Raw genomic sequence first — 14402 nt, 5'->3', positions numbered from 1 at the left:
AGAGAGAGAGAGAGAGAGAGAGAGAGAGCAAAAACGTTTGTTGGTTCCAATAAAAGGTAAAGGTTATAGTGCTAACAAAAAAGGAGAAAAAAGGAGTAAGAGCATCTCCACCAGACTAACCATTTTTTTAGCCATTTTGGTGAGAAAAAATGTGTTAGCTAGCCATTAAATTGGTGATCTACCCAGCAGCCTTCTTAACAGCCTAGCCATTTGAAAAAGAAATAATAAATCACCTTAGTGGGTCCCTCCTCTAACCTCAAACAAAAACCACTTTCCTCTCTCTTCACCACCCCAGCCTCCGTTGCAAAAAATTTCTCCTCCACTGCCATTGTCTACTCTCTCCCACACACACACACTCAAACCCACTGAAACCTCTCCCTCTCTCACACACACACATCCCTTCTCTCCCTTTTCCAGATTTCATTCCTTTAGACTCCGCCACTCCGGCAATTGATCTGCACCATCGGCGATCGGAAAACCCAGAACTGAAAATCCCGCAACCCAGCACCCCGATCTGTCTTCCAACGATGAGGTTGCAGCGGAGAGAGAGAGAGAGAGAGGCAAGCGAGCCTCCAAAACCTCGCCACAGCCAGCGAGGGACAGGAGCGAGGGTTAAACTAGCGACATGTGAAGAGAGACTGCTGGGTCTGGTTAATTCCCCTTTTTCTCGCCAGTTAAACGAAAATTTTGTTTTGGTGTGACTGCTGGAGATGCTCTAAGAGGAACCAACCATTTTCCTCGCCATTTTCCTCGAAGGCCGGAGTGATCAGTGTGAAAACTTTTAGAGAGAGAAACACTAACTGAATAATATTTCTTGATCTTGTTTCTTGTTACAGATTACAATCTCACTAAACAGATTATATATCCCTAAAACAGAATTAGCAACAACTACTAACTACAACTTGTTAACGTCTAACAAACTTCTAACTACGTCTAACAACCACATATGGGCTAACTAACTGCAATTGACTGAACTCATATTAGACCCGACCGGTTTCAACCCGTTTACTATTTAACCCATATTCAACCCATGACCTATTTCAACCCGCACAAACCCGTCCATTTGCCACGTCTACTTAACCACCATCCAAAAGAAATATGTTAACATGGCTAGCATTCTAGGAATTAAAATATAGTAGATAACTAGCATTATTAAATTTTTTTCTTTTTCACCCCTGATAGTAATAGATTTCTTCAATTTATAGAGAAAACAACACGTCTAACAAATTAAGAGGATTTGCACCGCCGGGGGTTGTAGCCTAGTTGGTCAAGGCTTAATAGCTCCCATTGGATTAGGGTGAGCCTCGGTCTCGAGTTCGACTCCCTCTTGAACTTGGTCCTTCTGGGCAGCCCGGCTTTGGCCTGCTAGCCCTTGGTGGTAGCAATAGTTGTAATGGCTCTTTGGTCTCTCTCGGAATCCGCCACGGGTCTGGGGTCCCTATGGTCACGCCTAGGGAAGGATTGTTATGTCCGATCGCCCCGGCCTCCTCCACCATTTTTCCAAGTCAAAAAACAGGGGACATGCACCCATCTTGGTACATAGCGTCCCAAGCCACATGTGTTTTATAATCTAATTGCTTCAATTGGAACCATGTGAAAGCCCAGCATGAATATCAGAATATCTAAAACAATAGCTGTAAATGTAAGTAGGTTGTGATATACAATCCATTTACTACGCACAAGAAAGATCATATGCGTTAATAGCTTAATTCATTAAATCAAGTGCCCCTGGGCAACATTTAGCATTTGTCTTGAATCTATGCTTTCCCTATGGAACTTAGGCCTTGTTCGGTTAAGGATTTTGGATTCTAATCATTATCCTATTTCTCTCTCCACTCATTACTCTTATTTTTCTCTCTATCTCTCTACACTCATTAACTATAAATCTAAATCCAAAATCTAAAAAAACGAGTGTCCTTATCTCAGACTTCACTACTACCGAACTCATTCCGATCGATCTAGCTACTTCTTTGCAGTATATGAAGAGAGTTTGAGACTCGTGTTTGGATAATATATAGACATAAATTTTTTCCTTTTGATTGTAATTTATTTATCTTTCGCTTGTGTCATACAATTTCGTAGTCTTTGCTCCTCCGGATGAATTTTTTAATGTTCGTGCCATAAAGCTTTCATGAATACAACCATTTACGTGTGTTCAGAAAAGACTGAGGATGGAATTAATTTTTTTTTTTTTGGCAAAGTACAGATTTTGTTTGTCAATGTGAAGGCATATTACTAGCAAATTTAGTGGTTGGTTTACGGCTGTTCTTCAAAGTCAAATATCAAGATTGGTGTGCTGTACCACTTGGACTCGCCTAGCCTGAAGAGTTTAAACTTTGAACAGTTCCAGTGGTCTCACTTGATTGCCAAGTACAATATGCATACCAATAATCATGTCATTGGTTTGAATGGGATGAAGCACTTTTGGGTACCAACTTATCTAGCTCCGTGAATAGTTTAGTATAAGATTTGGTGTATTTTATGCATTTTGTGATTAGTTTTGAAAAAATCACTCTTAAGGGCAGAAAGGAGTCCATAAATACAAAGAAAAAAAAGGATAAAAGTTGGCCTAGTGACTAAAGTCTGAGAATTAGGGTTTGCTTCTTCCAAAGGTATTAGGCTCAAAATCTCACTAGTGCTATTAATTTTTTTGTGGTTAGTCCATACAGGGCGGTGGGATTAGGCCCCCATGATTAGTTGAAGTGCGCGTAAGATAATGTGAACACCTGAGTTATAAAAAATAAGCAAAAAGTAGCCGTGAATATTTAAAAAAAAAATAGCCGTGAACCTGCAACAGCAAAAAGTAGGGGTAAGCATGGTCCGGATTGGTTCAGTTTTATATTAAATCAAGAACCAAACTAATACCTACGGATTATGAATTTGAAGAACCAAACCAACCCAAAAAAAACATAGAACCAAATCAATCCAAACCATTAAAATACGGTTCAATTTCTGTTTTAAACCACGGTTTGCATGTATAGAAATTTAGGATAATTAGTCTTAGTAGTGAAGGAATTATAGGAATTGGAATTGGTTTTCATGTATAGAAATTTAGGAATTGGATCGTGAAAGTTGACTGATCTAGTGATCCCATGTGTTTTTTGTGTATAATAAATTAATACTCATAGGAAATTAGGATTGTGGATGATATATAGAAGTTTAGTTTAAATTATCTTAACAGAGAAAAAAATTAAATATTGCGGTGGATTTAATAGGATCAATAAAATTAGGAAAGTAGTTAACTAAGGCTCCCATATTTATTTGGTGAATCATAATTAAATTATATATGTATATGTATGTATTATATACGGTTCTGATCGGTTTGGAATCATAACCGTGAATGTGAATCCGCCAACCAAACCATATAATGCGGTTTCTAATTTTTTTAAACCATGATCAAACCATACCACTAAAAAACCAAACCAAATCTTTCGGTTTGGATTGGATTGAATTCGCGGTTTGACGGATTTTTTGCTCACCCCTAGCAAAAAGTAGAGGTGAACAACTAAGGGCAAAGTTGGCATTTAGGTAAAATAGAAAGTACATCTGACATGTAGGGAACACAAAAGTTTGGTAAAAGAATAAAAATGTAAAATGCGGATTTATATTATAAACTAATAGACATTATTGTCAATCCAATGGGTTGATTATAGAGGGACTATTGTCCTTTTAATCTTTGTATCTTTTCAAATATTAATAAAATTCTTTTGCCGAGAAAAAAAAAGAGTAATAGAAAGAATAAATACTATCAATAGTAGTGCAATTCACTTAAAAGGTATGTTTGGATTTGCGTTTATAGAAAGAGAAAACATGAAAGTGCTAGTATATATGTACGTATATCACCCCTGACTTAATTTCCTGAGGTAAGGCACAAGAAAGCTTTGGGTTTGGTTTGACTAATTTACTCAGGTTCTTTGGGTCGTTTCGGCGGATGTTTTGATTTTGTTTTTGTTGTGGTATTTTGGTTGTCTCATTGTTTTTCTTTGGATTTGGTTCTCGAGTGGTGTTCATCAATAAGCCCATGATCCGTTAAATCTTTGTAATATTTTTCATAGATTTATTAAAAAAAATTATGTTAAAAAAAAAAAAAAACTTCTTGTAACCATTTTATAGACACAATTCTTTCAAGTGGAGGTTGAACCGTGTGTCTTGCTGCAAGACGGGTAACCCACACAAACATTTTGATTTTATTTTGTAAATTTCGTCATTTGCTAGGTTTTTTTTTCGGATGTCAAGGTCAGGTTGTACATACTTCGACTAATTCTAGAATCTTGAACTCATTTCCTAGTATCTGGATCATATAATTTATACGCACGACCAATTAAATAAAGGGAAAAAAGAATCCCAAGGGCCGGGTTGGCCAAGTAGTTTTGGCCTGTGACTCAGGTGTTTGTTACATTCTAAAGTCTCAGATTCGATTTTCCTTGCCAATAACTCTTAGAGCCACCTCACCCCCACGCGTAAGCGTATGAAACGGCTGTGAGAGGGGGTTTAGGGAATAGTTCGAGGTGCGCGCAAGCTGGCCTAAAACACCCTGCATTACCCCAAAAAAGAAGAAGGAAAACACATCATCTATATGGAAAAAATAATGAACTTCTAGAGTTCGATCTCTAAACTTGTGATATACGTATATACCACAGTAGAAAACATTAATAGGAATGCCACGACTCATCAATACTTATGCAATAACGCTATGAGTACAGATGAGAATGTACATATGATGTACATATGAGTTTTGTGGAGCTCATCTCGAGTCCCAAAAAAATGATTCAAACCGCCTATTATTTTTAAAATATTTTTTAATGGAGCCCTGTAAAAAATCAACTCAATCCGATATTAGTAAATATTTTTTCTGAATTTGTAAGGACGAAACTACTTAACTGCTCAGTTTTATCCCTACGCATTCCGGAAAAATCCTTACCGATATCGGATTGAACTGATATTTTTCGAGGCTCCATAAAAAAAATACGGAGTATTTTAAAAATAATGGACGGTTCGGATAATTTTTATAGGACCCCAAGTGAACCCCACAAAATTCATATGTACATGGTATGTACAATGTGTTGGGTAGCGGAAGCGAGCGGTAACAATTACACACATCAAACACACAGCACAAAGATACACGTGGTTTCCAAAAGAACATATCCACGGAAGAGGAGATATTTCACTGTGGGTAGATACAAATACGGTGGAGGAGGAGGAGACACTCTCTCTTATCCCTTGCTCTCACACACAACTCACTGGCGGGGGGTGAACCCCTTGAGGGGCTCCCTCACTTTCTCTCTCTCTCTTCCTCTGCTCTCTCTTCTTTCTATTTCCCACACCTCAATACATTAGCACATACATATTTATACCCAAAAAGTAAAAACAAGTGCATCCATCCACCCCGGCCCACACGTTAATACCAATGGGCAGCCTTTGGAGACTTCACATCCGGCACGGCTGCCAACTTTTGTCATTTTGCTTTCCTTGTTTCCGGCCAGCCTCATTTTTTCCTTCATGGGCGGCTACTCAACACATGGGCGGGCGGCTAGCAGCACTCGTAATTACTAGTATGTCGATAGTCAACAGTGATTACCTAGTGATAGATAAGACCAGAAGACCATAAACTAATTTACAGTTATTATTATAATTGATTTATGATGTAGATTGTGACGAGGAAGATCTGAGGAATTAATTAATTAATTATTAATTAAATACAACATATAGTAGTATTAGAGTTAGGTGAGGAATGGCTTTCGCGTGGTCCTTCAAAATAACACTGTCATAATCACTCTGAAAATTAATTAGTCAAACTTCAAATTTAACTCTTGATGAAAAATATTCTAGAAATATATGAATTTCGTTTCATTTAAATTAGAATTTAATTAGAAATCTTTGCGTTTTAGCATAAATTGCTTAGAATATTAGGTTTTCTTATTTATGTTGATTCTATTTTCCTTTTATTAATTTCTTGTTCTCTAAGACTTAGATTTTGCTTTTCATTATTTTATTTCCTTTTTAGTTTGTTAGGGTAGAATGCTATCATTATAAATAAGGATATATATGCCTTAGGGCAAGGTTAGTTGTTATTGATTAATGAAAAAACAAAGTTTATCTCATTATTGTGTGTTCAAAGAGAGAATACCTCTAGTACATGCTAGTTCATATTTTCTTTTTGCAAATAGTTTCATAAAAGGAGGTCTCCAGAATTAGTCAATGTACATCTAAGCTAACCTGGACACCTCACTTATCAATTAAAAAAAATTACACTATTTAAGTCATAACATCAAGAGGATTATAAAACACACAAGATTAACATAAATAAAACAAATATTAGCTTTATGTTAATCACAAGCAAGAGTATTTACAAAATTAATATTATGACAATCGTAAATCAAGCTCAGAGATCCTAGGGCCGAACCTGTAAAACATATCCAAAAAAAATCGGCAATCATGTTTGAGAAAAATAATTGAATCTTGAGTAGGGAACTAAAAAGTGTTACATGATTAGCCAGCTGAATTAAGTTGACAATCAAAAACCAAGCTCAGAGATCATAGGGGTAACTAATGAACAGGACACTGGACCTGTGACCATTTGAAACAGCAAGTTTTGCTTCAACTACAGCTGGTCCACATTAGGGTCAGAGATAAACTCGAAAAACTGGAGTTTGAATAGTACTAGGATAAAGGAACACCACCTACCGTATGGACACACACACACACACACACACAAAAGACCTCTAAAACTTGAACTCTAAGTTAGAGGTTGACAGAATAAAACCTCTAAACACACTCATAATTAGTGAACCCAAAACCTTAAACTGCAGCCATTACACAAGTATAGTAGTATTTTGCAGCCACCAGTCAACCCACATCCAATTCTTTCCTGTGGCCCGACTTCGTGCCTCATTTTCACCTCCAGAACAAAAGCCCCAAACCGTAAGAAGGAACACGAAATTGGATGATTCTTGTAAATTTATGACGGGTGAGAAGCAAGAAAGTAATGTGCATTTGCATATCAAGATTCTAACAAGACATGGGGATTGTCATATTTTCTGGGTTGCTGCCAGTCTGCCTATCCCATTTTTAACCAATGTATTTGCTTCTACTCGTATTTTGCTTTCACTATTCTACAGACTACACAGCATTCTATTAACGTAAATTCGCTTCACTCCCCGCGAACATTCCGTGAAAGCAGAGACCAAAGCTTCCTCCTACTTCCTACTAGTCAATTCTAGTAAAATAAAACAGCTGAGCTAAAAGAGAGTTTCTAAAACAAACCCAATGACTCATACATTCATTTCATACGTTTAACTACCTCCAACTGGTACTGAACTAGCCTTCAACGGTGACTTCCAAGCAACACAATAAATAGATTTCTTACATTCAGCTAGGCCAAGAATTCAACATCTCCTTCAATCTATGTCAAAAGTACGGGATTTCAGCATATAAGTACAGCTTACAAGAATCAAGGGTTGCTGTTCAAAAAAAAAAAACAAGAATCAAGGGTAGATAAACAACAATGGAACCAAACCAATAATTTATAATAGATGTTATATTTCAAAATATATATATATATAAATAATCTAATATGATACATTTGTCGTTTGATTTGTGTGATGAATTTATCAAAATTGAATAAATTGCCAAGTTTAAGATGATACATATGATGGTATAAATGAATATGAGTATAAATTTACCGAAGTCTATTAACAATCAAGATTAGGCAAATTTAGAAGTCTTGCTAATCAATCATATGTGCAAAACATAATGGCCCAGTTCCAGTAATCACCAAAAAATCCAAGTATGATGCGCATGTGTGAGATAGAGAGCTAAGGATGATGTCATTGGTTCATATTTAAAATACTAAAATTTATCATTACCGTCATATATAATCTAAAACACATTTTCTTTTCTTTTTTTGAAATAGGTGACAGCCACAATACCACAATATATAGTTTCAGTTTACTGTAAATACATCAAAGGAAAAGTCTCCTCTCTTTTTTAATTTTTTTATCCACTTACACTGAATTAAGATCTAAGTGAAACTTTATTTTATGGTTAAGATTTATTCTATGTCCATCCTCCAAGTCAATACCCCGATGTAATTACCTCAAACAAAAGCAAAGTAAGCCTTATGTCCCAATGAATTGGGGTATTTTATGAACTTAAAAATCATTAGTTACCTGTCGTCCAGAGTACCATAGCAGTTTGATGAGCTGAGAGATCTTTTAAGATTCCTAAGGATTCTCCACATGAAAGTTGAAACGGTAAACAAAATAATACCAGTTACAATGGCATACTTGAGCCCAAGATTCACCAGCAAGTTCACCAAAAGCCCGGCGAACACCACGCCACAGAAGTTTGCTGAAACAGCACACCAGAACGGCATATCGAGAATGGAAGCTATGATAGCTCCAGTCCATGCCCCTGTTCCAGGGAATGGCACAGCCACAAACAGCATCAGACCAAGCCATTGAAACTCTTCCACGGGACCAGCCTTTTCCTTGGTCTTCTCAAATAACAGCTCAAGCAAACGAGATGCAGAAGGGTTCTTCCTCGAAAGGAAAGTTGCAAATTTCTTCAAATAGAGTACAATGAAGGGCACAGGAACCATGTTCCTACAATTGTGGCCCCAAGATTAGTTACACTCAAGCTCACCAAACCAGCAACATTCCAAACTGAAGTAACGGCTTCTCAATTATCAGATGGATGACCACAGCAAATTAGCAAGGGAAAAAAGTGTGACTATGTTCCTCAAAATTTTATTTTGTAGGTCATGAAGATAGAACAGGAAAATTGATCAAAGAAAGTCCACTAGAAACTTGAACCACTTAACTGCATTTTTAAACACAATCAGTCCCTTATCTAAGTAAGCGGAAGTTGAAGGCGGCAAAGTCATCAAGCTATACGTGTCAGCAAATTGAGGAATGCATTTCTTCAAAATCACTACAACCACACTTATTTGGATAAATACGAGCCGACCTACAATAAGCAATATTATGAGGTTTTGTAGTGAATGATACAAAGGATTGTAAATTGTATCACCAAAAAAGCTCTTATTTATGAGGGTGTGTGGTTAATGGTTATGTTATAAACCCTGTGATTTTAGTGGATCAGACTTTTCTGGCAAACAAAAGTTATGAGATTTGTAGCGCTTTTCTAATGACAGTTGATTTTGAGGTGGTTTCAACCACAACTACTTCATCCTCAAGTTGATTGAAAGCGAGGACTACAAAAGAGCTCTTGCTGGAGGACCTTGAATGATAGCAACAAATATCTCACTATGCGAAAGTGGCACCCTCATTTTAAGCCTTCCTTGGCAATGGCACTCGAGCTGCAGATTTGGCCCACTTACCTGAGTGACTGAGCTCCCTAATGAGTACTTCTATAGTGAGGTACTTCTCTCTAGGTCAACTATATCCATTAGAATAGGCAAGTGAACAGGCCATGCAAGCTCAATGTGCGACAGTCTGCTTTCAGATGGATCTATTCCGCCCTCAATCCAGTGAATTTCTAAAGTGCAAAAAACAATTTGCTCTGCCATTATTGGAAAGAGACTTTTGGTCAACCTGGGCCTAAAATATAAATAGGTGGATATACTGCGGATATATGAAATTACCAAAGATGTTGATACGAAAACATTCTGAACAGTAAAATATTCATAACGTGGTTAAGTCTGTAGTACATCATAAGATCATAATACAATCATGATGAAATCACATGGTTGTTCATTGCTAGAGCATTAAGTTCCTTTCATGGGTGGAGCCAGACGATCACTGTTGCTATCGCATTTTGTTGTACTTTTTCAAAAATTAATCGGCAATCTCACAATCATCAATATAAATATATAATCCTCACATCGAAACCAAAAAAAAAAATTACTCTCTACGAAATTCAAAACAGACACCGTTAAGGTTTTCAACAAATAAAAAGCAAACACAAATCATCCCAATCCAATAGGACAAAGATTTGTCAAAATTAGAAATTTGGTCAATTTCAAAATTTCCACAATTGGATTTCCCGATGTATGTGGGATAGTCATCAGAACTTTGCATATAGATGGAAATGGACAGTCTCCTCCTCTGTTCCCTTTGCCGCTTTCAGTCGTTCTCCTTTCTCCTACTCTGAACCACTGATCCCTCCGTGTGTTGTATAGTATTATTACGCATTGGATTCCTCTAAAATCATAAATTATCTATAACACTGTTAAAATTAGAGACTTGCTCTAGTGGCTTATGAAATTGAGTATTTGCCTGTATTACACGAATATCATGACTGCGCCCCTAATTGTTTCCACTTTTAGATTGGACTGATGTCTTTTGACCTTATAAACTTACTTCAAGACACCTATTTTGATCATTCGATCAGTCCTTCTTCTAGGTTTATACGTGCTAGATAAAGAAAAGACTTGTAATCAGAATATTTTACTCATAGTTAAAGATTGATTATGAAGGTGTACTTAGAGATTGATTATGCACTTTTTAGGAGTGATGTGTTCTAGCCTTTCCCCGCATATTTTATCAAACAGGGTAAAAGTGGAAAACCAATAAAAAAAATTGGACGACCCTTGCCTTAAATGTAGTGTACTTCCTGAATCTAAATTGGGACAACAAAAATCACCCAATCAATCTTCAGCAAATCGGAATAAAGTTATAAATAAATTTTTAAAAAAAAACTCAATAGATAAAAAAGAGAATAACCCAATAACAGCCAAGACCGTCAAGATTAAAGGACTGAGTTGCAACCAGTACCCAACCGGAATAGCCCCACGAAGCTCAATTACCGGAAGTGTAGCTAGGGCCAACACAACAGCCTCATCGGGCCAACCCCAGCCCCGCAACGCGTTCGCAACCTTCAGACCGAAGCTCGAGGCCCTAATGGAATCGGCAGCAAGAGCAGCTTTGGCATCACCTGATGCAGCAAAACAGGCAAGGGATAGAGATGCCCAGAAGAACACCCAGAAGAGGAATTTGACTGGTCTTTCCTCAAAGGGGGACAGAGGCTCGATTTCATGTGTGGAATCGAGAGACCCGCGTGAAGAAACTCTTGCGGGAGAGAGAATAAGGGGTTTTTGAGCGGTGAGGAGAGGACCCAGATGAGGAGAGGATTGGAATGGGTTTGACTGGAAGTGTAAAACCTTGGTGATTGGGTTGGGTGAGAGTTTCAGATGGGTTGACTTGCGGGATAATGTGAGCAGTGGTGGTGGGTGTGAGATAGAGGAAGCCATGGCGCGCGCGCGCTCGAGAGAGAGAGAGGGAGTATACTGGTGTATTGGGTGAGAGAATTTGGGAACCTGAATTGAGGTCTCCGGTGGGAACCGAGAATTTTTCACAAAATGGTTGTAGCAGTAGAATGAATTCACGTAGGATTTTAAAATTTCCTTTATGGAGCTTTCCATAATTCCATGGGGAATATTTACGACATTAAATTACGTGCGTTTAAAATACTTTTGAATGATCTAGATTGAAAATTAATTGGGACAGTTTATAATTATTTTTGACCGATCAAAATTTTATGTCTTCCTTCTGGTAAACAACTGTAAGAACGAATAAATTTTCCACATGATTAGACCAGTGACTCAGTTTAGAGAAACTTTTTGGTATACCCGGTATACCACAAACTTGGTATCCCCTCCTCACAAAAAATGTAACACTTGGCAAGCTGTAATTTACAAAAACTTTAAGTGTAATTATTCCTCCCCAATTCATATTGGGTTTTTTTCTGGCACAAGCGCCTCTTGGCACAAAAAAGCTAAACACCCCCGACCCCAAAAATTGGTTGTTTGAACAAATAAGCCAAGTGGCTTATTTTTTTGTCCTTATTCAAATTTTTTTTCACATTTTTTAGTTTGTCGTTAATTTTTGAGGGATTATTGCATCGTCATGACGAGAGGAATCTTAAAAGTAAAAAATTATGATCGAAATCAAAAAAAAATTTGACGATGCAACAATCCCCCAAAAATGAACGACAACTAACAAATGAAAAAAAATTTGAATAAGGACAAAAAAATAAGCCACTTGGCTTATTTGTCCAAACAACGTGCTGCTGTCCCTGCTAATCTCTTTGCTATCTTCTCATCCATTTTTATATTTTTTTATATTTCCAGCTCCAAATAAAAAAAAGATCATTATTTTATGAATAAGTGACTACATGTTTCAAGGGTTTATTTTTTTAATTGTAATTTAAAGGTAAAGTATAAATTATGAGGATTTAGATCATTTCAAAAAATAAAAGGTCCGCAGTAAAATTTAACAATAGTCAAGTTTCCGTTGAAAGCACAAAGATTTAACAAAACTAGAATAGCCAAAAATTAAACAAAAACTACAATCACTATATCATTTTGTTTTGCCCTACGAATTCTAAGAAAGCCTTTACCAATATCCGTTGGAGTTGATTTTTTACAGGAACCCTCCAGAAAAATATTTTTAAAAAGATGAACGATTCGGATCATTTTGTGAAATCTCAATATGGGCCCCACAAAAATATATGTGCAAAAACATATGTGCAAGTAGCACAGTTGTTTTAGCTTTTAGCATTTGTGCCGGAAAAAGAGATTGTTTTAGAGCCAATATGAATTGGAGAGGAATAATTACACTTGAAGTCCTTGTAAATTACAGCTTGCCAAGTGTCACATTTTTTGTGAGGAGGGGATACCAAGTTTGTGGTATACCGAGTATACCAAAAAGTTTCTCCTCAGTTTAAGGACATCTAAAGTTATTTTATGTTTAATTTTTTCTTGGTGGCTAAATTCTGCTTAAGACTTTTTAGGTTTTATTTTAGATATTTTCAAAAATATTTTGGTAAAAATTATACTATTTTTTTACTTTTTCAATTCGTTTTGACAAGATGAATCAATAATTTACAAAAATTAGGTGCAAAACTAACAAACGCGAAAAAAATTAAAATAAAAAACAAGAAAAAAATTCAAAAATCTTAGCGGAACTTAACCTAAAAATAGTACTAAAACTTTAACTTTTTGTCCTCTCTAAGCTTCTCGTTAACGATGAATTGCTTCATACAACTAGTCAATGTTTCAAGAAAATATAGATTTACATATCTTTCTTGGTGTGTCAATTTTAACTTTGCCTATGTACTTTCTATGGTACACTTACGCTTTAAAAGCTCATAACCTTTATGTTCCTTTCGTTTTGAGATTTTGGATTTGGTTTTATAGGTAATGAGTGTAGAGAGAAATAGAGTAATAATTGAAAATAAAGGTAATAATTAGAGAGATATACAGAAAAAAATAAAAAGTAATGATTAGAGAGAAATAGGATAATGATTAAAATCTAAAATCTAAAACCCTAAAACGAACTGGGAAGAATTCCATTATTTATCAATGTACCATTAAATATGTTGAATAGTTTTAACATAATTAAGATTATCTTAATTGGTGGATGGAACATTTTTTGGGGTGTATAATTTTATTAATGGAGTATATTCATAGAACTTAATTGAAAATATACTAATTGGTTGTGGAATTTTAAAACTGAAAAAATAAATTCACATAAATAGGTTATTAGAAAAGTGCAAATTGTGCTATTGCAAAAAAACAAGACGATTACAAGAAAAAGTTTTACTTTTTATAAGTGGGGGATAAAGAGGGATTAAATACAAAGGATTTTCATGTCATTAAATTGGCCATTTTTTGTATATAGTTCCAATGGTTGTCTAACGGAAGAGGGACGTTGACACTCAACTAAAAGTGTGAGGGTTAAAATGTGTCAATTAAAAGTGTAGGGGTGAAAAAATCAATTACCGAGGATCTATGAAGATTTCAAAGATTTTGATACGCAAACATTATCTGGGAATATAAAAGGATATTCCGAGAATCTAGGATGTTTTCGAAGACTTTGATAGAAAACATTTACTTACTCCATGATAAAGTATTATTACATAAGGTCAATTAATACAATCGTGAATCCGTGATGAAAAATGACATAAGAAAACAACTACTCAATAGTTCAATAATACATAGACTTAAGTGTTCCATGATTTTTTCAACGTTCCGTTTCGGGGTGATGAATGAGCCAAATATATAGTTGATCAAGCTTGATTTGATAATTTAACAAACTTTGAAAATCCGTTCAAAGGGGAAAATTTGTACTTGCCCCTTAAATTTTTCATTTTTTTGTTTATTCCCCTTTCAACTATTAATTACACACACTTGCCCTTTCAACTATCCAATTGCTACTTGCTGAGGACAAATCTAACATTCCATCCAAGTCATGGATGGAAACCGTTTTCTTCTTTAACGGAAACAATGACCTATCGTTAACCTATTATTTTGCCGCCCAAAAAGAGGGTCATTTCCAAGACAGGATAGTGTAGAGTCGTGAGAAAGTTTTCGGTACTGAGCGGGTATATCCCACGTGGTGCCCACTCAGCACTACCGAGCCGTCCGATGCGCTTTTAGG

The 14402-nt window shown here is 36.1% G+C and overlaps 1 protein-coding gene across 4 annotated transcripts; it reads right to left on the bottom strand.

Moving 5' to 3' along the window:
* Positions 1 to 4199: 4199 nt before the first annotated feature.
* LOC131311760 (uncharacterized) lies at positions 4200 to 11334 on the bottom strand. 4 transcript variants are annotated; one of them, XR_009195564.1, is made up of 4 exons: positions 10686 to 11334; positions 8169 to 8603; positions 7367 to 7460; positions 4200 to 5578 (listed from the first exon to the last, which is right to left on the bottom strand). XR_009195564.1 is itself a non-coding variant. In XM_058339327.1 (3 exons), exons 1-3 carry the CDS (start codon positions 11210 to 11212, stop codon positions 7451 to 7453), a joined length of 972 nt encoding a protein of 323 aa, XP_058195310.1. In that variant the 5' UTR covers positions 11213 to 11334; the 3' UTR covers positions 6980 to 7450. The 4 variants fall into 4 exon arrangements, 2 of the variants coding, with proteins under 2 accessions (XP_058195310.1, XP_058195309.1); XR_009195565.1 differs by having other exon boundaries at positions 4200 to 4534; XM_058339327.1 differs by lacking the exon at positions 4200 to 5578 and having other exon boundaries at positions 6980 to 7460.
* Positions 11335 to 14402: the final 3068 nt, after the last annotated feature.

The sequence above is a fragment of the Rhododendron vialii genome, chromosome 12a (assembly GCF_030253575.1).
Source record: "Rhododendron vialii isolate Sample 1 chromosome 12a, ASM3025357v1".
NCBI lineage: Eukaryota > Viridiplantae > Streptophyta > Magnoliopsida > Ericales > Ericaceae > Rhododendron > Rhododendron vialii.
Note: the sequence above shows the minus strand (reverse complement) of the source record. Positions and strands in the feature narration are given on the sequence as shown.